General features: G+C 49.6%; 1 protein-coding gene across 1 annotated transcript in view; it reads left to right on the forward strand.

The window, feature by feature from the left end:
- Nucleotides 1-20,261, forward strand: part of SPRY3 (sprouty RTK signaling antagonist 3) — a 122,831-nt gene extending 102,570 nt beyond the window's left edge. The window contains exon 2 of the mRNA XM_085629938.1: nucleotides 18,855-20,261. Within this exon, the coding sequence (XP_085486064.1) occupies nucleotides 18,936-19,817 (882 nt within the window). The 5' untranslated portion in view covers nucleotides 18,855-18,935 and the 3' untranslated portion in view covers nucleotides 19,818-20,261. The remainder of the gene's footprint in view (nucleotides 1-18,854) is intronic.
- Nucleotides 20,262-24,113: the final 3,852 nt, after the last annotated feature.

The raw sequence follows: 24,113 nt of genomic DNA on the forward strand, positions 1-24,113 counted from the left end.
GTGTTTGCATGCCCTGAGAGATGGCTTGTGTATAATATCTGAGCCTGTAATACCTACACCCTAAGGAAGAACTGTGATGTGTCTGCTTACCATGTAGATCAGATCTAGAATATAGGATCTGAGCCTGTAATACGTACACCCTCAGACAGAGATGTGATGTGTCCACTTACCTTGTTTCTCAGGTCTAGAGTATAGGATCTGAGCCTGTAATACTTGCACCCTCTGGAAGAGCTGTGATGTGTCTGCTTACCCTGTCACTCAGATCTAAAGCATAGGATCTGAGTCTGTGATACCTGCACCCTCATGAAGAGCTGTGATGTGTCCGCTTGCCCTGTAGTTCAGGTCTAGTATATAGGATCTGAGCCTGTAATACGTACACCTTCAGGAAGTGCTGTGATGTGTCTGCTTACCCTGTAGATCAAATCTAGAGTATAGAATCTGAGCCTGTAGTACCTACACCCTCAGACAGAGATGTGATGTGTCCACTTACCTTGTATCTCAGGTCTAGAGTATAGGATCTGAGCCTGTAATACTTGCACCCTCTGGAAGAGCTCTGATGTGTCTGCTTACCCTGTCACTCAGATCTAAAGCATAGGATCTGAGTCTGTGATACCTGCACCCTCAGGAAGAGCTGTGATGTGTCCGCTTGCCCTGTAGTTCAGGTCTAGTATATAGGATCTGAGCCTGTAATACGTACACCTTCAGGAAGTGCTGTGATGTGTCTGCTTACCCTGGAGATCAAATCTAGAGAATAGAATCTGAGCCTGTAGTACCTACACCCTCAGACAGAGATGTGATGTGTCCGCTTACCCTAGATCAGAGCCTGAGTATAGGCTGAAGTGAACAACAGCTAGCCTCTTTTGGAGCTAGTGCATTTGATTTCTATTTTCTTTTATAATAAAATGAAGCATAGTGCGATAAACTAAAAAACGTACCAATGTATTTATTGATTTATTTATTGGCAGTTTGATTTTGCATGCACCATATACCAGGGTTGTCAGAACTCCTTCTAGAGTTCAACATGTTTTAGTTTTAGAATGATGGACAATCATTTAAGCATTTGTTGGTAGAACAGCAATCAAGAGAGCACATAGCTTCAAACAAGCTATGAAGAAGCAAGGTCAGCATATGATATATACTATATATATCGGTGAAGGGAACTCTTAGAGATCGAGTGAGCTGAGTAGGTAAGGGATGACCAACAGGAGGTCAGCGATTCATGTTTGGAAGCGCAACAAGCATAGGAGTTTCTTTAGATCATATACCAGTTGAATGCTTGTTTGAGTCTAAGCTGGAATGAAGTTTAAGATCTGCGCAGCAATTCCTGTTAAGTATTGAGAGAGAGTTTGCTGTTTTTAAGTCTCGCCTAGGCAGCACATGCGTGCATTGTCAATCTTAGACATGCTGTATCTACAATATGGGCATCAAGCACCACCCAACTTTTTCATTGGTTCCTCTTACTGTCCTTTGAAAATGCTGGCTTTTGTTTGGTGAATACACTTAGTAGTCCCTCCTTTTGGACTTTTGTATCTTCCAATGAGGACTGCCCCTGTTACATGTGCTCTCACTCTTCAGGTTATTTTGGATACTTGGAGGCCACTCTTTTTTTTTTGTTGGCCTGCCTCTGCTCCTGTTAAGTGTTCTGTTTTTGTTTACTTCGTGCATGAAACGTTCACAGCCACTTTATTTGCCATGCTGATTGCCTGTCTTCGGTGTTTAACGTTCACCCGTCACATAATCTCCCTGTGCCATCCCCCCACTCCCTCACCCCTCCCATAACACTGCTTGCCCACCCCCACTACCCCTTTGAGGTCTCTGCTTGTTCCAGCTCGTGTCAGTGCATGTTCAGCTTCGGCACCCGGCTTTGCCAACCATGGCCATCGCTGCTTAAAAGGAGGCGTTCTGCGCTCCGTATTGAAATCGCACTCTATACTTGAATGGTGGCAGCAAGATCCCAAGTGTGTGCTCCAGAGTGCCACAGCCCTCTCCTACCCACTTCTGGAGCCAGGTGACCACTACAGATCTCAGCAATGCCATTGCTGTCACAGCTGCAAGCCACTGAGACGTGGGCTTCACCGCTGCCTTCCAGAAGGTATTAAATCTCAACCCGAGTGGTCCATACATTGCTGCACTGACCTCCACCCAGCTACTTGTCCATATTTTACCTGACCTCAGAACCAAGCGGTCAACAAATTGCCATGCTGTGCCTCGCGCAGGTTCTGGGCCATATTTTAACTGACATCAGACTCAAGGGGTCCCGACATCGCTTCACTGCTCTTCTCGTAAATAGAGAATACTGGCTTCTCAAAGCTCATAACGGAGCCCGTCAGTCATACCATAGGCTCAAGGCAAACTACCACAATGACTGTATTACAAGCCCAATGGCTTTTGAACCTATAATATCTTACATACACTGCAACCGTTCATATATTTGAAAGCACTGCTTGTTTCTTTTTACCGTCCCATTGCTTACCGTTGTACCGCACCTTCCCCCTTCTTCCCCGTTGCTTGTTTTGCCTATGCCGTGTCTGCCTGCTCAGTGAATGCATGTAACCCTTTCTAGTCTGTGGGACGCAATTTCCTGCCAATTACCAAGCAGCACAGGGTGCTTGTTCCCATGTGGTGGAGAGGAATGGGACATTTGTTTTACACTATTTATAGCCAAAGGGTGTCTTTTTCTCTGTCTTACTGCCCACTCTTTAACAAGATGGCTAGGGGGCATTCTAATTCAGAAAGAGTTGCTTTTTTGTTCCACTAACAAAGGAGCGCACACAATTTTAACAGTTGTGAGACAGAGATGCATGTCAGCGGTGTTTTCTCATCAGGGAGGAAACAGGCCCCTTTCAAGGTGACATATGCAGGATTTTTTGTTGGTTTCTCTTTTTAGCAACCAGCAGTCTTCCTTACATTGAAATGGTAGTTCCACAGAAGCCACGCTGTTGTGTTCAAGCTTTACTTTAGTATCAGCAGCACAGCCGATATGGCACATAAAGGGTCCACACACTGAACAATCAGAATGTTACAATTAAATGTACATTTATTCTGAGTCCAGTGGTTCAATTCTATGTAGTATTTTTTGGGGTTGAAAATAAACAAAACATATGCAACCTCACGCATCATGTGGATGGCACGTGCTGCTGTATAAATAGGTTAATGATGTGTTGTGTCACAATAAATTGTTGCTTCATCGTAAGACTGTCTTCCAGTGGGACATTTTCATATAAAGTGAGGTTTGTTTTTGTAAAACACCCTCCCTATTTCTCTTATCCTTTAAGTCTCAGCAGAAAGTGCTGAGACTGTCAATTCTAAGTGTGACCCATCCATTCATTGGAGCCAGTACTTCATTTGGGCTGGTGTTTGCCTTTCCGCATCACCACCCCTGACTTTGGTGGACTATGGCTCTTCTCACTTCTTACCATGCTGCTGCCCCGGCCCAGACCTTAGCCAAACTGCATTGGTTGCATCTGCTTTCTGTCCTTTATAGCCATCACCAACCCAAACTCAGGCATTTGTGGTCAGCACAGCTGGGCTCACACAGTACACTGCTAGCTTGCCCCAAGCCCCCATGACCTTCTAGCAGGTAATCTTTTAGGCATCGAAGCCCCTCACCGGTTACCTGACAAACCCTACAGTAGCTATTTAGCAATGTGTCAATATTTTGCATTGTATATATTCACAAAAACAACAAAAGAGGTGAATGTTGTAAAGATGTATTGTGAAGGTAACCTCGCGTTTGACTTAAGAACCAAAGAAGAATGAATCCATAAAATAAATGGAACCAATGGCTATTAATAAACCATTGAGCTTTAAGTAAAATAATCAATTTATGGTGTCAGAGGTGTTGTGTTTTTTCGGATAAGTATATTGATTCTAACCTCTAGACTTCCTGAAGTGAATCACTCCCCACCTGTTTAAATCATGACTTTGGCCACCGGCACCTATTTCTTTTTTTAAATAAACACAGACCAGAACATCTATCCATCTACCTTCATTCATTCTACCATATTGTTCACCCATGCATCAATTATCCATACGCCCATCTATCCAACCATATTCATCATCCAGGACATTCCTCTGGACATGTATGCATCTATCCATCCATCCTTCTAGACAGACTCTGCCGTTCACTCATCCAACCATCCATGTACGCATTCACAAGAACACCATTCATTTATCCACATGCAATCTTCCATCCATTCATTTATCCATCTACCCCCAACCATCCATCTGTCCATGATACAGAGCATTCATCCATCCATCCACCCTTACAGACACACTCTCCTGGATACGGTTCCACCCATGTATCCATGTATTCATCAGAGCATACATCCATCCCCATGCAATCTCCCATCCATACCTCCGCCCGCCCATGTTTACAATCACTAAATCTCTCCCATCAAAGAATAGAGACTTTGGCATGTTCTTACCATGCATGAATGTGGATGAAGTCTCAAGAAGTTCCCAGCTTGAAGAGAACCAAATGAAAACCACCCCCATGAAGTGCATACAGTGACAGCCTTCGTCTTTAGCTCACAACCCCTGTGAGTACATGCTGTAGGATTTGCTAAATTCATTATTAACCAGCAAACAAAAAGCAAAAACTGCTGTTTCCTGCATGTTAAACAAAAAGTGTTTTGTATTTACAACACTTTTTTAGTCATGAGCATTTCATATATTTTTATAAAATGCCATTAAATACATTTCATGTGTTAAGTTCCTTGACATCATGACAGTGATGTCACTTTCTAGTCATGTGACAGCACATCACCCCCTCAGCATCAGTTATCACCCCCTCAGCATCAGTCCCCTCAGCATCAGTCATCACCACTTCAGCATCAGTCAGCGCCACCTCAGCATCAGTCATCACCACCTCAGCATCAGTCATCACCACCTCAGCATCAGTCATCACCCCCTCAGCATCAGTCATCACCACCTCAGCATCAGTCAGCGCCACCTCAGCATCAGTCATCACCACCTCAGCATCAGTCATCACCACTTCAGCATCAGTCATCACCCCCTCAGCATCAGTCATCACCACCTCAGCATCAGTCATCACCACCTCAGCATCAGTCAGCGCCACCTCAGCATCAGTCATCACCACCTCAGCATCAGTCATCACCCCCTCAGCATCAGTCATCACCACCTCAGCATCAGTCATCACCACCTCAGCATCAGTCAGCGCCACCTCAGCATCAGTCATCACCACCTCAGCATCAGTCATCACCCCCTCAGCATCAGTCATCACCACCTCAGCATCAGTCATCACCACCTCAGCTTCAGTCAGCGCCACCTTAGCATCAGTCATCACCACCTCAGCATCAGTCAGCGCCACCTCAGCATCAGTCATCACCCCCTCAGCATCAGTCACCACCTCAGCATCAGTCATCACCACCTCAGCATCAGTCATCACCACCTCAGCATCAGTCATCACCACCTCAGCATCAGTCATCACCCCCTCAGCATCAGTCATCACCACCTCAGCATCAGTCAGCGCCACCTCAGCATCAGTCATCACCACCTCAGCATCAGTCATCACCACTTCAGCATCAGTCATCACCCCCTCAGCATCAGTCATCACCACCTCAGCATCAGTCATCACCACCTCAGCATCAGTCAGCGCCACCTCAGCATCAGTCATCACCACCTCAGCATCAGTCATCACCCCCTCAGCATCAGTCATCACCACCTCAGCATCAGTCATCACCACCTCAGCATCAGTCAGCGCCACCTCAGCATCAGTCATCACCACCTCAGCATCAGTCATCACCCCCTCAGCATCAGTCATCACCACCTCAGCATCAGTCATCACCACCTCAGCTTCAGTCAGCGCCACCTTAGCATCAGTCATCACCACCTCAGCATCAGTCAGCGCCACCTCAGCATCAGTCATCACCCCCTCAGCATCAGTCACCACCTCAGCATCAGTCATCACCACCTCAGCATCAGTCATCACCCCCTCAGCATCAGTCAGCGCCACCTCAGCATCAGTCATCACCACCTCAGCATCAGTCATCACCACCTCAGCATCAGTCATCACCCCCTCAGCATCAGTCAGCGCCACCTCAGCATCAGTCATCACCACCTCAGCATCAGTCATCACCACCTCAGCATCAGTCAGCGCCACCTCAGCATCAGTCATCACCACCTCAGCATCAGTCAGCGCCACCTCAGTATCAGTCAGCGCCACCTCAGCATCAGTCATCACCACCTCAGCATCAGTCATCACCCCCTCAGCATCAGTCATCACCACCTCAGCATCAGTCAGCGCCACCTCAGCATCAGTCATCACCACCTCAGCATCAGTCAGCGCCAACTCAGTCTGCCCCCGGAATCTGGCATCTTTCAATGCTGCCCTAATGTCTGTCCACTGCTAATGTTACAATTCAGGTGCTATTTCCCAAAACTTCACCCTTCCGTTGTTTATGTCCCCTCATAACAAAACAAAAAAAATATAACAAACAAGCATTATAACAGGCAGGAAGAAGTTGGGAGCTTGAAGTTGGGAGCTTGAAGTTGGGAGCTTGCAAGGACAAAAGAACTAGAAGATATTTTTTATTGTAATTTTTTTTTTAATAGGGTCTTTTAGTTGAACACTTTTTTTTATTATAGCTGTTCAACATGCTGCACAGCAGCCACACTGCTCTACAACATAGTTTCAAGACATTGGCAAAGACAATAGCTCTAGTGAAACACTTTCAAGGTCCCACTATCCAGACTGATTGGCTAGGCAAATGCTTGTTTAACAGAGTGTCCAGAAGAAGGGAGTCAGTGCTTGAGAGTGAGCCGCATGCTCGATAGCCTGCAGTGCTTATGGTGGGTGCCTCTGTGTGCCTGTGTGACGGGGGTGGGGCTGCTCACTGTAGGGCAGCTTCTGGGAGGTGGGATAAATACTGAGCGGGAGTTTTAGCTGAAGTGTGGGGCTCTCTGCCTGGGTGTTCATGTCAGCCTGGGTGTTGAGTTTATTTTAAAGGTGATCCCTTGGGATTTTTTGCAGTCAATTAGAGAGGATTGAAAGTCTAAGATACTTAATGGTCCAGCCAGCATTGAGCTTAAAAGAAGCAGTGACGAGGGGGCCAGAAGGGGCCTGAAATGAAAAGAAACTCATGTGTAAAGGTTTTAGTTTGAAATAATGACGGATTATACAGAACTGGATGTCCCTACATCAGACCCAGGGTATCATTTCTTCAACTGATGATGCTGTTCGTAGATCTGGGTGTCATCAGAGTAGAGGCGATAAGAGATTAGGGGTGGGCGGAATTTGCGAAAGTGACTTTCGCAAATTATCGCAAAAATGTTACAAATCTCCGCAAACACGCGGAAATATCGCGAAGATGTGGAAGTTTTTTTCCCGCCCGTTCGCGGTATTTTCTGCATGGTCGCGGCTCGCCAACTTACCCATGCGGTTGCTTGCGGGCGCGTCCATCTTGTTTTCACTCTTCTCGCGGTGCATGATCGCGAGAAGAAAGATGTGATTGCGCGATCAATGACATTACTGCGGGCACGAACTGTCGCGAGACAGCGCAAATGGCTACCAACAATCCAACATCTTGTGGAGAACGCGACCGGATCGGGAAAACTTGTCGGCGAACGCGGAGATTCAGGTAAGGCGATCGCGCGCGCGCGAGAATGTATTATTTTACAGCGAGAGTAAGAAACAAATTATCGCTAAGCTGCGGAATGCGGAAATTTTGACATTTTCGCGCTCTCCGCGGACGGCGAAAATGTCAAATTATCGCAATTTCCTGAGCGGAACCGAAATTTAGCCCAGGCCTATAAGAGATGGCGTCGCAAACGAGTGGGCAGAGGGATTAGGCTGATTTGACGCTCAACCAATCCTCTTGAGCCACTGACGTCATAAATCTTTGAAAAGCCGCTCTCCTCCAGTAATGGGAATGGTTCTCTCAAAGACCTTTCCTCTTGAAAGTCCTTCCTCTGGTCAGAAATGCGACTGGCCCTTTACTTGTGGCTGTAGTGACAGCTCGTTGGCATTGCCTTTCAAGATGCTGATGCGCACTTACAAAGCCCTGTACAACAAAGGACCATCATACATCAACAAACGAATGACCTTCCACCGGCCGAGCAGACGCCTGCGATCTGCCGAGCAGACACCCCGGGATCTGCCGAGCAGACACCTGCGATCTGCCGAGCAGACGCCTGCGATCTGCCGAGCAGACGCCCCGGGATCTGCCGAGCCCACAGCTGAGGACGCTCCTTCTCTCACCTGGCAGACAAAGTCTGCAGCGTCCTTCCCCTGCACCATAGGAACGACGCATCGCTCAGGAAATGGCTCAAGACCTGGCCGTTAAAATGAACAAAGCGCCATGAAGGAGATAGCAACTCCAGCGCCTTGCGACCCTCACGGGTGCTTCGCAGTGCTTTATATTTCCTGATTGATTAATTGATCGATTGATTGATTGGCGTTAGGGCTTGTCCCTTCTGAGTTCTGTCTACTTAGGACCTGAGGCTGGGGTCAGTCGAGGATGAGTTGCGCATGACTCTGGGTGACCCCAGTGCCGGGCTCACATTGTATGGAGCAGTGAGTAGCGCTGGACACCTCGACCAGCGCTTCTGTGAGCTGTGCTGCCATCAGAGGTTGTATCCTGGCTCAAGCCTTCTTCAGCCGGCAGACCCCTGGCTCTGCAGCTGGGAGCTTTAGTTAGATTGTCCAGGCTTTACCTTCAGGGGGCCCCCAAGACCAGGCACTTCCCGTTTTTCAATCTTTATCTCTCTGTGACCCTGCCGGATACGTATATTGAGTCTTTGACTCCAGACAGCTCATTCTGAAGATCCAAGCGCCAGAGGCATGTGTCAGGTTTATGGTTTGGTCTTGAAGTAACTCAGTGATGAGTGTGTTGGTGGGTCCTCCACCGTATTCGTTGTCACTTGTCAGCTGGATACCTTGGCGGGCTGTTTCATACCAGCCTTTCCATGGACCCCCAGATTTCAGATGTCATGTCATCATATTTTTTCCATTTTACGGTCCTTTGTCGGCTCTGCACTTCACTCCTTCCGGATGTTTATGGCAACAACAGCCTTGATTCAGTGTTGCATATGAGAACTTTCATTCATTTGTGTCTACAACCTTTGCAGTCAGTGCCAAGACTGGGGCAGATTCAAAGCTAGGCACCCAGGGCCATTGTTCACCTAAACACTCCCTCTAAAATCAGATCTCTACGTCCGTGCGTGTCAGCACAAGCAATGGGTTCACAACAACATGCAACATGCTGGATTTAACTTTAAAAAGCCCTCTCTTTTCTGGCACAAACATTTGCTGTTTTATCTCACAGGGAATTGATGTTCGGATTCCAAGGTGCTCTTCTGGCCCTGCAGCAGGGGGGCCTCTCTAAAGTATGGACTCAATGTATGGAAGTATCTCTGCCGTCTTTGAAAAGAGAGAAACACTTGTCGACTTCTGAAAATGTGACTCTCTGACAACGCCACTTCACTCTCCTAATGGCTGTGTTTGGAACCTCACGGACAGCGCCCAGAGGACTACACAAGATGGCGGTTGTCTGTTCGCTTTTCTATCTCACTCCATTGTAACTCAGGAGCTAGCTCTGCTGTACGAGATCTAGGTCCGCTTAGCATGATGCATGGCTAGTCTGGTTGAGGGCAGGCCAGAGCACGCTAGAGATATGTGTCTAACTCCTCAGCCTGCATCTCGGGTGCATCTAAGGGTAGCTCGTCTGTCTAATCCCGAAACCCGTTATACGTGTGAGCGGGATGAAGTCTTCTGGCGAGTAATCCCTGAGACTGCATCCGAGGTGCAGTTGAAGGGTAGCTCGTCGGTCCAATCCCTGAGCCTGCATCCGCGGTGTATCTGAAGGGTAGCTCGTCGGTCCACTCCCTGAGCCTGCATCCGAGGTGTAGTTGAAGGGTAGCCCGTCTGTCTAATCCCTGAACCTGCATCCGAGGTGCAGTTGAAGGGTAGCTCGTCTGTCTAATCCCTGAGCCTGCATCCGAGGTGCAGTTGAAGGGTAGCCCGTCTGTCTAATCCCTGAACCTGCATCCGAGGTGCAGTTGAAGGGTAGCTCGTCGGTCCAATCCCTGAGCCTGCATCCGCGGTGTATCTGAAGGGTAGCCCGTCTGTCTAATCCCTGAACCTGCATCCGAGGTGCAGTTGAAGGGTAGCTCGTCTGTCTAATCCCTGAGCCTGCATCCGAGGTGCACCTGAAGGGTAGCCCGTCTGTCTAATCCCTGAACCTGCATCCGAGGTGCAGTTGAAGGGTAGCTCGCCTGTCTAATCCCTGAGCCTGCATCCGAGGTGCAGTTGAAGGGTAGCTCGTCTGTCTAATCCCTGAGCCTGCATCCGAGGTGCAGTTGAAGGGTAGCTCGTCTGTCTAATCCCTGAGCCTGCATCCGAGGTGCAGTTGAAGGGTAGCTCGTCTGTCTAATCCCTGAGCCTGCATCCGAGGTGCATCTAAGTGTAGCTCATCTGTCTAATCCCTGAGCCTGCATCCCGGGTGCATCTGAAGGGTAGCTCGTCTGTCTAATCCCGAAACCCGTTAGACGTGTGAGCTGGAGAAGACTTCTGGCGAGTAATCCCTGAGCCTGCATCCGAGGTGCAGTTGAAGGGTAGCTCATCTGTCTAATCCCTGAGTTTGCACCCGAGGTGCATCTGAAGGGTAGCTCGTCTGTCCAATCCCTGAGCCTGCATCCAAGGTGCAGCTGAAGGGTAGCTCGCCTGTCTAATCCCTGAGCCTGCATCCGAAGTGCAGTTGAAGGGTAGCTCGTCTGTCTAATCCCTGAGCCTGCATCATGGGTGCATCTAAGGGTTGCTCGTCTGTCCAATCCCTGAGCCTGCATCCGAGGTGCACCTGAAGGGTAGCTCGTCTGTCTAATCCCTGAGCCTGCATTTCGGTGCATCTAAGGGTAGCTCATCTGTCTAATCCCTGAGCCTGCATCCGAGGTGCCCCTGAAGGGTAGCTCGTCTGTCTAATCCCTGAGCCTGCATTTTGGGTGCATCTAAGGGTAGCTCGCCTGTCTAATCCCTGAGCCTGTTAGACGTGTGAGCTGGATGAAGACTTCAGGCGAGCAATCCCTGGGCCGGCATCCGAGGTGCACCTGAAGGGTAGCTCGTCTGTCTAATCCCTGAGCCTGCATCCGAGGTGCCCCTGAAGGGTAGCTCGTCTGTCAAATTCCTGAGCCTGCATCCGAGGTGCACCTGAAGGGTAGCTCGTCTGTCTAATCCCTGAGCCTGCATCCGAGGTGCCCCTGAAGGGTAGCTCGTCTGTCAAATTCCTGAGCCTGCATCCGAGGTGCCCCTGAAGGGTGCTCTTCTGTCTAATCCCTGAGCCTGCATCCGAGGTGCCCCTGAAGGGTAGCTCGTCTGTCAAATTCCTGAGCCTGCATTCGCGGTGCACCTGAAGGGTAGCTCATCTGTCTTATCCCTGAGCCTGCATCCGAGGTGCCCCTGAAGGGTAGCTCGTCTGTCTAATCCCTGAGCCTGCATCCGAGGTGTATCTGAAGGGTAGCTCGTCTGTCTAATCCCTGAGCCTGCATCCGAGGTGCATCTGAAGGGTAGCTTGCCTGTCTAATCCCTGAGCCTACATCCGAGGTGCACCTGAAGGGTAGCTCGCCTGTCTAATCCCTGAGCCTGCACCCGAGATGCACCTGAAGGGTAGCTCGTCTGTCCAATCCCTGGGCCTGCATCCGAGGTGCACCTGAAGGGTAGCTCGTCTGTCTAATCCCTGATCCTGCATCCGAGGTGCACCTGAAGGGTGCTCGTCTGTCTAATCCCTGATCCTGCATTCGAGGTGCACCTGAAGGGTAGCTCGTCTGTCTAATCCCTGAGCCTGCATCCGAGGTGCCCCTGAAGGGTAGCTCGTCTGTCTAATCCCTGAGCCTGCATCCGAGGTGTATCTGAAGGGTAGCTCGTCTGTCTAATCCCTGAGCCTGCATCCGAGGTGCATCTGAAGGGTAGCTCGCCTGTCTAATCCCTGAGCCTGCATCCGAGGTGCACCTGAAGGGTAGCTCGCCTGTCTAATCCCTGAGCCTGCACCCGAGGTGCACCTGAAGGGTAGCTTGTCTGTCCAATCCCTGGGCCTGCATCCGAGGTGCACCTGAAGGGTAGCTCGTCTGTCTAATCCCTGAGCCTGCATCCGAGGTGCATCTGAAGGGTAGCTCGTCTGCCGGCATCCAAGTCATCCGTATGTATAAAAATACGGTGCACCCCTCCATTTTCGCTAGTGCTGCTGCTAAAAAAGCTTGCTAGCACCAGCGCAGGCTACCTTGCGCCATGTTGCACTGCAGGGACGATAGTTGATGTGCAGGAAGGGACACCTTCCTGCACATAAACAATCAATAATGGTGATTTGTTCTTCTATGTGTGCTGCATGCAGAATGCAGCGCACATAGAAAGGGCAAGAATCAAGGGGATCATTCCGCCTTGGATCGCCATTCTAAGACCAGGCGTTCCCTGGCGTTCATTTGTGACCCAGCTCTGTAAATCAACACTCCGTCCATCATTTCCTTTGGTTTTTCCTTGGATCGCCGTTCTAAGGCCAGGCGTTCCCTGGCGGTCATTTCTGACCCAGCTCTGTAAATCTGGGGCAGCATCAAAAAGCAATGAGTGTTGTGGTGGAACGGCCACAGCAACACCTGTGCACGCCCCTTTGCCAGGGTAGCTCGTCTGTCTAATCCCTGAGCCTGCATCCGAGGTGTATCTGAAGGGTAGCCCGTCTGTCTAATCCCTGAACCTGCATCCGAGGTGCAGTTGAAGGGTAGCTCGTCGGTCCAATCCCTGAGCCTGCATCCGAGGTGTATCTGAAGGGTAGCCCGTCTGTCTAATCCCTGAGCCTGCATTCGAGGTGCAGTTGAAGGGTAGCTCATCTGTCTAATCCCTGAGCCTGCATCCGAGGTGCAGTTGAAGGGTAGCTCGTCTGTCTAATCCCTGAGCCTGCATCCGAGGTGCAGCTGAAGGGTAGCTCGTCTGTCTAATCCCTGAGCCTGCATCCGAGGTGCCCCTGAAGGGTAGCTCGTCTGTCAAATTCCTGAGCCTGCATCCGAGGTGCCCCTGAAGGGTGCTCTTCTGTCTAATCCCTGAGCCTGCATCCGAGGTGCCCCTGAAGGGTAGCTCGTCTGTCAAATTCCTGAGCCTGCATTCGCGTTGCACCTGAAGGGTAGCTCGTCTGTCTTATCCCTGAGCCTGCATCCGAGGTGCCCCTAAAGGGTAGCTCGTCTGTCTAATCCCTGAGCCTGCATCCGAGGTGTATCTGAAGGGTAGCTCGTCTGTCTAATCCCTGAGCCTGCATCCGAGGTGCATCTGAAGGGTAGCTTGCCTGTCTAATCCCTGAGCCTACATCCGAGGTGCACGTGAAGGGTAGCTCGCCTGTCTAATCCCTGAGCCTGCACCCGAGATGCACCTGAAGGGTAGCTCGTCTGTCCAATCCCTGGGCCTGCATCCGAGGTGCACCTGAAGGGTAGCTCGTCTGTCTAATCCCTGATCCTGCATCCGAGGTGCACCTGAAGGGTGCTCGTCTGTCTAATCCCTGATCCTGCATTCGAGGTGCACCTGAAGGGTAGCTCGTCTGTCTAATCCCTGAGCCTGCATCCGAGGTGCCCCTGAAGGGTAGCTCGTCTGTCTAATCCCTGAGCCTGCATCCGAGGTGTATCTGAAGGGTAGCTCGTCTGTCTAATCCCTGAGCCTGCATCCGAGGTGCATCTGAAGGGTAGCTCGCCTGTCTAATCCCTGAGCCTGCATCCGAGGTGCACCTGAAGGGTAGCTCGCCTGTCTAATCCCTGAGCCTGCACCCGAGGTGCACCTGAAGGGTAGCTTGTCTGTCCAATCCCTGGGCCTGCATCCGAGGTGCACCTGAAGGGTAGCTCGTCTGTCTAATCCCTGAGCCTGCATCCGAGGTGCATCTGAAGGGTAGCTCGTCTGCCGGCATCCAAGTCATCCGTATGTATAAAAATACGGTGCACCCCTCCATTTTCGCTAGTGCTGCTGCTAAAAAAGCTTGCTAGCACCAGCGCAGGCTCCCTTGCACCATGTTGCACTGCAGGGACGATAGTTGATGTGCAGGAAGGGACACCTTCCTGCACATAAACAATCAATAATGGTGATTTGTTCTTCTATGTGTGCTGCATGCAGAATGCAGCGCACATTGAAAGGGCAAGAATCAAGGGAATCATTCCTCCTTGGATCGCCATTCTAAGACCAGGCGTTCCCTGGCGTTCATTTGTGACCCAGCTCTGTAAATCAACACTCCGTCCTTCATTTCCTTTGGTTTTTCCTTGGATCGCCATTCTAAGGCCAGGCGTTCCCTGGAGGTCATTTCTGACCCAGCTCTGTAAATCTGGGGCAGCATCAAAAAGCAATGAGTGTTGTGGTGGAACGGCCACAGCAACACCTGTGCACGCCCCTTTGCCAGGGTAGCTCGTCTGTCTAATCCCTGAGCCTGCATCCGAGGTGTATCTGAAGGGTAGCCCGTCTGTCTAATCCCTGAACCTGCATCCGAGGTGCAGTTGAAGGGTAGCTCGTCGGTCCAATCCCTGAGCCTGCATCCGAGGTGTATCTGAAGGGTAGCCCGTCTGTCTAATCCCTGAGCCTGCATTCGAGGTGCAGTTGAAGGGTAGCTCGTCTGTCTAATCCCTGAGCCTGCATCCGAGGTGCAGTTGAAGGGTAGCTCGTCTGTCTAATCCCTGAGCCTGCATCCGAGGTGCAGCTGAAGGGTAGCTCGTCTGTCTAATCCCTGAGCCTGCATCCGAGGTGCCCCTGAAGGGTAGCTCGTCTGTCAAATTCCTGAGCCTGCATCCGAGGTGCCCCTGAAGGGTGCTCTTCTGTCTAATCCCTGAGCCTGCATCCGAGGTGCCCCTGAAGGGTAGCTCGTCTGTCAAATTCCTGAGCCTGCATTCGCGTTGCACCTGAAGGGTAGCTCGTCTGTCTTATCCCTGAGCCTGCATCCGAGGTGCCCCTAAAGGGTAGCTCGTCTGTCTAATCCCTGAGCCTGCATCCGAGGTGTATCTGAAGGGTAGCTCGTCTGTCTAATCCCTGAGCCTGCATCCGAGGTGCATCTGAAGGGTAGCTTGCCTGTCTAATCCCTGAGCCTACATCCGAGGTGCACGTGAAGGGTAGCTCGCCTGTCTAATCCCTGAGCCTGCACCCGAGATGCACCTGAAGGGTAGCTCGTCTGTCCAATCCCTGGGCCTGCATCCGAGGTGCACCTGAAGGGTAGCTCGTCTGTCTAATCCCTGATCCTGCATCCGAGGTGCACCTGAAGGGTGCTCGTCTGTCTAATCCCTGATCCTGCATTCGAGGTGCACCTGAAGGGTAGCTCGTCTGTCTAATCCCTGAGCCTGCATCCGAGGTGCCCCTGAAGGGTAGCTTGTCTGTCCAATCCCTGGGCCTGCATCCGAGGTGCACCTGAAGGGTAGCTCGTCTGTCTAATCCCTGAGCCTACATCCGAGGTGCATCTGAAGGGTAGCTCGTCTGCCGGCTTCCAAGTCATCCGTATGTATAAAAATACGGTGCACCCCTCCATTTTCGCTAGTGCTGCTGCTAAAAAAGCTTGCTAGCACCAGCGCAGGCTCCCTTGCACCATGTTGCACTGCAGGGACGATAGTTGATGTGCAGGAAGGGACACCTTCCTGCACATAAACAATCAATAATGGTGATTTGTTCTTCTATGTGTGCTGCATGCAGAATGCAGCGCACATAGAAAGGGCAAGAATCAAGGGGATCATTCCTCCTTGGATCGCCATTCTAAGACCAGGCGTTCCCTGGTGTTCATTTGTGACCCAGCTCTGTAAATCAACACTCCGTCCATCATTTCCTTTGGTTTTTCCTTGGATCGCCATTCTAAGGCCAGGCGTTCCCTGGCGGTCATTTCTGACCCAGCTCTGTAAATCTGGGGCAGCATCAAAAAGCAATGAGTGTTGTGGTGGAACGGCCACAGCAACACCTGTGCACGCCCCTTTGCCACAGAGGACTGCTGCGGAAAGCGGCATATTTACAAGGTGGGGTTTAGCCACGTTAAGGGGCTTAGCGCCACCTTCTAAATATGGGGCATGGCGCAATGCCGCCAGAGCGTCAGAAAAAGGGACGCCCCAGTGGCGTTAGGGGCTCGTAAATATACCTCAACGTGCGTAGCTCATCTTCTTAAAGAGACACCTCTTATTAAAACTATGTAAATTAGTGTGAATTTAAAATACGAAAATGCAGTTGGTTCGTCCTGATGTGCATTTAGGGCAGTTTCCTGCCTGATTTAGATTTACAAATACCAGTGCGGTTTTATTTTTACTAACCAGTGTCTTTTCTCTTTAAACAAAAATTTTTCTGTAACATTGCTTTCTCCAAGATGTTTTTTGGGAGGAATCAAATAATTGTTTTAATCAATGTATTTTGTCCTTTTGCAATTTAAAGTATTTAGAAGAACTAATGCCTGCAAAAGACTGTGATACGTTTTTCATCAACATCTGACCAATTATCTTGGGGTTAATTGAAGCCCCTCAATTTTAGCTCTGAGGCGAGGGTGGGAACAGCAAAGTATATAGGTCTAATGTCTAAAGTATGGTCCTCTGTGAAGGGGGTGTACCCCGGGGGTAGCTCTGTTGTTAAGGGCAGGACCCCGGTGGATTCTTGGAGAGATACAAGCCTGGACTGTGGAGGGACGGTATTCCACATTATTATTCCAGGTCATGTCTGTGTAGCTTTGGAAGGCAGGAATTCTCCTCAAGTCTTGGGTTTCACTGTGGCAAGTTAGGGCTTCATGCAGGGACGATGGAATACTGGTAGCGGTGCCTTGAAGAAGATGTCGGCTTAGAGGCGGCAGGGTAATAGGGTCTTGTCAGGGTGACACTGATGTTTCCACAATTCTTTAGGTGTTTAATGAGTTTGTGCTTAGTGGAGTCAGATGGTTTTTGGAGATGCCACTTAGAAGAGGATTGTCACTGTCCATCTGGGATGGGACGAGGGCTTGTGCAGTGGTGCCCGAAAGAGGGATAACGAGTATGCGTTCTGGGTTTTCATTGGTGGAATGGTTTCTAGGGGAGAGAGGGCCATTGCTGATGATTCTGAGCGATCTTTTAGTTTGCATCACACTCCGTCCATTCCAGGATCTGAATTTGTTTGAGTCTAAGGGCAGTGAGGATGAACTCAGACATCAACACGTGGACTCGGACGAGTGTGAGGCAGCGTCTGTATCAGCTGATGTTGTCGCTAGCAGAGACTTTCATGTTCAATTGAATATCAGCGGCATTCTGGTTATTCTCATGTGGGTTTGTTCTGAAGTGCTTCAAGATGCTCCAAATGTAGGCTGAAGATAACAGGGGAGAGGATGAATCTCTGGGGAACTTCACGTCAGTGATGTGCACTGGGATTCAGAGAGTGCCAACAAGATTAGATGATCCTTCATGAATGGTGGGCGCTTACCCCTCTTACTTTCTGTTTCCTTTTTTAAACTTATTTCTCTTAGCAGGTTGTATTAATTTGACCCTTGTGATGCAGCCCCTGACTTCCACTGGTAGTGGGGCCGAGTTGGTGAGCACTTCCTGCTTCACTCACTGATAGTGGCCTGATGCTAGGGGACTTAAGAGCAGCCACGGCCACTGCAGGCATGGGCGGTGGGGACAGCTGGGTGGGATTCCGAGAGACAACTCTGAGGGAAAATCAATTATTTATTTAATTTTCCCTTGTGGTCATCGCTTGAAATCCCCCCCCCACCAGGCCGGCCTCACCGCCTCACCGCTCTTACCTGCAGCAGCCGCGGCTGCCTAAGAGTTTTCTGCAGCTCGCACACCAGTTTGACTCCTTACCCCTACTAGCACTTTACCTCTTTGTAGGCCAGTGATTTGAAAATATACTGTATAGTATAGACCACTTGTGTCGAATCGCGTACGAACGTCCCTCAGCCCTTCTGATGGGCTGCTTCCTCACTGACATTCTAATGATGCACTTCATCACTTTTATCATTTATGGCTTACACAATGTACCTAATCCAATGGTTCGCCAAACTCTAACCTTGTCCTAATCTTCTCCTCCGGTGGACTACTTGATGATGACCTGTGATGTACACATTACAGTGGATTTCCAATGCTTCTCTTCTTTACTCCTGCGCAGTAGATTCTAATTATGACTAGTAGAAGGAGTGAACAGATAATCATTGGGAGATATCACAGAACGTGACAGCATCCAGAGGCTGGAGAGATGGCTTTTCGTTTGTTTAATCATTTAAGGTGTTTGTGTAGTTCTTTATCCAGGTTGTGACCAATGGTGTATTTTGATTCCATTTGTCTAATTTTCTTCTGTCACCCCTTTCTCATTTCTTTGAACATGCTCATTTCCAAAGTATGTAAATGAGGCTGGGCCGCTCTCATTCAGTCTCTCATAGTGTCTTGCAACAGGCACATGTGTGGACATTTGAGTATGTGCACAAAAAGCATGTTGAATGTTATTCTTTGATTAATGGTATACATTTTTTGCCATATTTGCATGCTATACATTTATGACATTTACAAAAATCTAAACTGATGCTGAATTATCCAGTTTGGTTCCTCAATTTGAAAGTGACTGTGGGTGACCATGTCTGTAAGGATGGCGCTCTTCTACTGGTAATGGGTGATTGATTAGCCGGATGTACCTTAATGTCCGGATCATCACTGATGAGATGTCAATGTCGTTTGAAAATTTGACGCATTCTGTTGTTATCTTTGCTGTACTTAATAATCAGCATTATTGTCATTTGTGTGTGTGTATTAATGTGTGTGTGTGTGTGTATATATATATATCTATAGATATGTGTGTATGAATATTATTTAGTTGGTATTGATTCTCTAGAAATAATGGTGCAGAAGCTGAAATATTTATGGATAATGCTACTTTGCACAAGTGATTAAATGTGAGTTCTTTCTTGCAGGATTTTCAGATGTGCCCTAAGTTTGACTGATCTCTGCTGCCTGCACCAACCCTTTCTTCAAGCACGGTACTGCACGAGACCATGGCTAGAATGGATTCATCCACAGCTGATGTTCAGCATGTTCTCACCATTGACCAAATCCGTTCCATAAGGGCCAACAATGACTATGTGGAAAGACCCTTTGTCTCCTTCAAGGCTGCACGGTCCAACCCCATGCTGTCAGAGCTGGTTACAAAACCAGATTGGTCTCAAGACTTTTTGGTGTCTTCCACCCATCATGAACTTCACCGAAGCCAAAGCCACCCTCACCATCCAGCTCATGTGCACCAGGACCTAAGCCATTCCAGCACAATCAGCTCTGTTTCCCGCAGCACCACCGCTTCAGACCAAAGACTCATCACTGGGATTACGCCTTCACATTCTGGACAGTCCTTCATCAGGACACAGCCTAAGGTCGGTGACCTCAAGTCTGATGTGCATCTTGCAGGGATCTTGGAGAAACCTAACCTGCGTGCTGACCACCTCTTCATCTGTGAGGCGTGCGGGCGGTGCAAATGTGATGAATGCAGCCGCCCACGGAGCCTGCCCTCCTGCCTAGTCTGTAATCAGCGATGCCTCTGTTCTGCAGAGAGTGTCATTAACTATGGGACTTGCCTGTGCTGTGTCAAGGGCCTCTTCTACCACTGCTCTGCCGATGATGAGGACAACTGCGCCGATGACCCTTGCGCATGCAGCCAAGGCTCCTGCTGCGCCCGTTGGATGACCATGAGTGTCCTATCACTGATCATGCCCTGCCTTTGCTGCTACCTTCCTGCGGTGGGGTGCCTCAAAGTATGTCAGCTGAGCTATGACCGAGTAAAAAGGCCTGGCTGCCGCTGTGCAAACCACACCAACACTGTCTGCAGGAAAATCTCTGCCTCGAGTGGCACATCCTTCCCCAGACCCACGCATAAACCAGTATGACCTCCCAAGATGGCGGCTGGAGCTTCTTCTACTTCTTCACCTCTTCTTGCAGTGCAGCCTACGAGAAACGCCAACAGTTGCTATGCCTCCTGGGGATGGTGAAGCACAAGAGACTACTCACCGTGTGAAGGGGATGGATTTGCACATCTTGGCAATGGATAAAGGACAGCCCAATGCAAACATCCAGCACATGCGCACTGAGAGCCATTTTCTGTCACATAAGTATGGGAAATAATGGAGAACCTGTGATTTTGGATGCGTTCTGAATGCTTTGGGACTGTCTCATCTTGCTAGGCATGGCCTCCATACTCTTTAAGGGACAGAGCCCATTCTGCTTCCTGCATTCTCTTTGCACTTTCTCTGAAGACATCACCAGACGAGGCTGGTGCTGGCTCCATCGCCTTGGCTGTTATGCAAAGAGTCTAGATGGCGGCTGAAGGGGGCGGGGTCACAGATGACCCTTCCACATAGAGACATCAGCTGAGTGGCATTCATGCCTATCAATGGTAAAAGGTGAGATGCCAATGGTGTCTGTGAAAGTAAGATTGAGAAAGCAAGCACAGGCATGCACATTTGAGCATGTGCATGCACCGAGAGATAAACTTGAAACCTATAGAGGTGGTAGGCAAGCAAAGGAAGAAAATGTCCCTGGTTGAGCATCCCAGCAAGTCATTATCATTCTACATGGTCACTTGACAGTTAAGGAGTTAGAAGGGCAGGCAGAGAGCACACTGGTGGGGAAACAGGGACCTTACTGTTCCTATAAGCATTTAATGGTGTGGGCCACTAAATCAGATGCCCTCAGAGGTGGCCTGTTCTCATTAAATGTCAGGGCTTCTGGAGACCCAAGAAGACAGAGGCAGAGCCTTTACCTGTCAACCTCTTAACTCAAGCATGCAGGTGAAGCCAGGTGTTTAAGAGGGTGATCCTATTAAGGTGAATGGAGAATGAACACTTTTTGGAGGGTGATGTAGGTTTGAAAAGTGGGTCACCCAATTGAAGGCTATGAAGGCATTTTGTTTGTCGCTTGGGTGAATACAAGTAAAAAGGTTGTGACACCCGCCACATTTGGGTGATTTGACTGGTAAGGGAGTCAGTCTCATATCAGTCTCACAACTGACTTAGGTCCATCCCTACTGACCAGTAAGAGGCACTGACCTTTCCTCAGTCTTTCAGTGAGCCTGATAATACACCCTGATACCATGGCAAATGTTCAGTGTGTATACACAATTCCATCCTTACCGTGGCACTGCACTCAATACAAGGCACCTCTTGATGGCTTAGGGAGCTCTACCCACATTCAGGGGTCCCCTAACATGTGATTACTTCCCCTAGGAAGAGGCACTGTGCTCAGGTGTTTTCTGGTGTGTAAAGGGTCAATTAACAGCGTATCTTACAGTTCCACTACATTCATTAAAGGGTATCTCAGTACAGGTATTATACATCCTGCGCAAAGAAGGGAGGCAGGGACCGGCTCTCCCCTGATCAAAGGTCACTCACACCGCCTCCTTTCTTGCGGCAAGGTGTGCGCTATCAGCAGGAGGCAGGCCTTCAGGGAGCTACGTAAAGATCACTTAGGGCCTGATGTAGGTCTTGGCGGACGTGTCCCTCCATCACAACGGTGACGGATATCCCGTCTGCTGAAATATAAATCCTGTTATAAACTATGTGTGACCCACACAGAGAATGGATTCCCAGGAGTGACACACAGAGTAGAGGCTTCCATACAAAGGAGAGATATATGTTAAATAAAGAGAAGGGATGTGTGTTACACACAGAGGAGAGATATGCGTTACATGCAGAAGAGGGATATGTCTTACACCCATTAGGGAGAGATATGTGTTACACACAGAGGAGGGATATGTGTTACACACAAAGGTGAGATATGTGTTACATACAGAGGAGAGATATGTGTTAAATACAGAGTAGCGATATATGTTACATACAGAGGAGGGAGTTGTGCTACATACAGAGGAGAGATTCGACTTTGTGAGGTACATATGGAGGAGAGATTTGACATCAGTGAGTAACTTACAGAGAAGAGATGGGACTTCAGTGAGTTACTGACAGAACATATGCATTACTTCATTGAGTTACTTACAGAGGACAGATGTGAATTTAGTGAGTTACTTACAGAGGACAGATGTGAATTCAGTGAGTTACTTTTAGAGGAGAGTTGCCACAAAGTTCAAATGCTTGTCTTTTACATTATGAACGAGACACCCTCCACTTCCGCCAGTAAGAGAGTTAGACGCTGATAAAGTGCACACTGTCATGAATTCACCTGTCACAGAATGCACACGTCACACCTATAAGCAAGCTGACTGTCACTGAGTGATCATGATTACACATGCGTTTCATGTCACTACCATGGAATGAACTCACGCAACAGAGCTCACTGCCATGGAAAGCAAACCCGAGGTCCCTTTCACACAGTCCTCACAGTCACACACATACACCCGAGGTCCCTGTCACACACTCCTCACAGTCGCACACATACATACTGAGGTCCCTGTCACACAGTCCTCACAGTCACACACATACACCCGAGGTCCCTGTCACACACTCCTCACAGTCGCACACATACATACTGAGGTCCCTGTCACACAGTCCTCACAGTTGCGCACATACACCTGAGGTCCCTGTCACACAGTCATCATAGTCGCACACATACACACTGAGGTCACACAGTCCTCACAATCACACACATACACCCGAGGTCCCGTCACACAGTCCTCACAGTCACACACATACACCCGAGGTCCCTGTCACACAGTCCTCACAGTCGCACATGTACATACTGAGGTCCCTGCAACACAGTTTTCACAGTCACACACATACACCCGAGGTCCATGTCACACAGTCCTCACAGTCCCACACATACACCCGAGGTCCCGTCACACAGTCCTCACAGTAGCACACATACACCCGAGGTCCCTGTTACACAGTCCTCAAAGTCGCACACATACACAGCTGAGGTCCCTTTCACACAGTCCGCACAGTCGCACACATACACCCGATGTCCCGTCACACAGTCCTCACAGTCACATACATACATACTGAGGTCCCTGCAATACAGTTCTCACAGTCACACACATACACTCGAGGTCCCTGTCACACAGTCCTCACAGTCGCACACATACACCCGAGGTCCCTGTCACACAGTCCTCACAGTCGCACACATACACAGCCAAGGTCCCTTTCACACAGTCCTCACAGTCGCACACATACACCGAGGTCCCGTCACACAGTCCTCACAGTCACACACATACACCCGAGGTCCCTGTCACACAGTCCTCACAGTCGCACACATACATACTGAGGTCCCTGTCACACAGTCCTCACAGTCACACACATACACCGAGGTCCCGTCACACACTCCTCACAGTCGCACACATACATACTGAGGTCCCTGTCACACAGTCCTCACAGTTGCGCACATACACCTGAGGTCCCTGTCACACAGTCATCATAGTCGCACACATACATACTGAGGTCCCTGTCACACAGTCCTCACAGTCACACACATACACCCGAGGTCCCTGTCACACACTCCTCACAGTCGCACACATACATACTGAGGTCCCTGTCACACAGTCCTCACAGTTGCGCACATACACCTGAGGTCCCTGTCACACAGTCATCATAGTCGCACACATACACACTGAGGTCACACAGTCCTCACAATCACACACATACACCCGAGGTCCCGTCACACAGTCCTCACAGTCACACACATACACCCGAGGTCCCTGTCACACAGTCCTCACAGTCGCACATGTACATACTGAGGTCCCTGCAACACAGTTTTCACAGTCACACACATACACCCGAGGTCCATGTCACACAGTCCTCACAGTCCCACACATACACCCGAGGTCCCGTCACACAGTCCTCACAGTAGCACACATACACCCGAGGTCCCTGTTACACAGTCCTCAAAGTCGCACACATACACAGCTGAGGTCCCTTTCACACAGTCCGCACAGTCGCACACATACACCCGATGTCCCGTCACACAGTCCTCACAGTCACATACATACATACTGAGGTCCCTGCAATACAGTTCTCACAGTCACACACATACACTCGAGGTCCCTGTCACACAGTCCTCACAGTCGCACACATACACCCGAGGTCCCTGTCACACAGTCCTCACAGTCGCACACATACACAGCCAAGGTCCCTTTCACACAGTCCTCACAGTCGCACACATACACCGAGGTCCCGTCACACAGTCCTCACAGTCACACACATACACCCGAGGTCCCTGTCACACAGTCCTCACAGTCACAT

Source organism: Triturus cristatus, chromosome 10 (genome assembly GCF_964204655.1).
Source record: "Triturus cristatus chromosome 10, aTriCri1.1, whole genome shotgun sequence".
Classification (NCBI taxonomy): domain Eukaryota; kingdom Metazoa; phylum Chordata; class Amphibia; order Caudata; family Salamandridae; genus Triturus; species Triturus cristatus.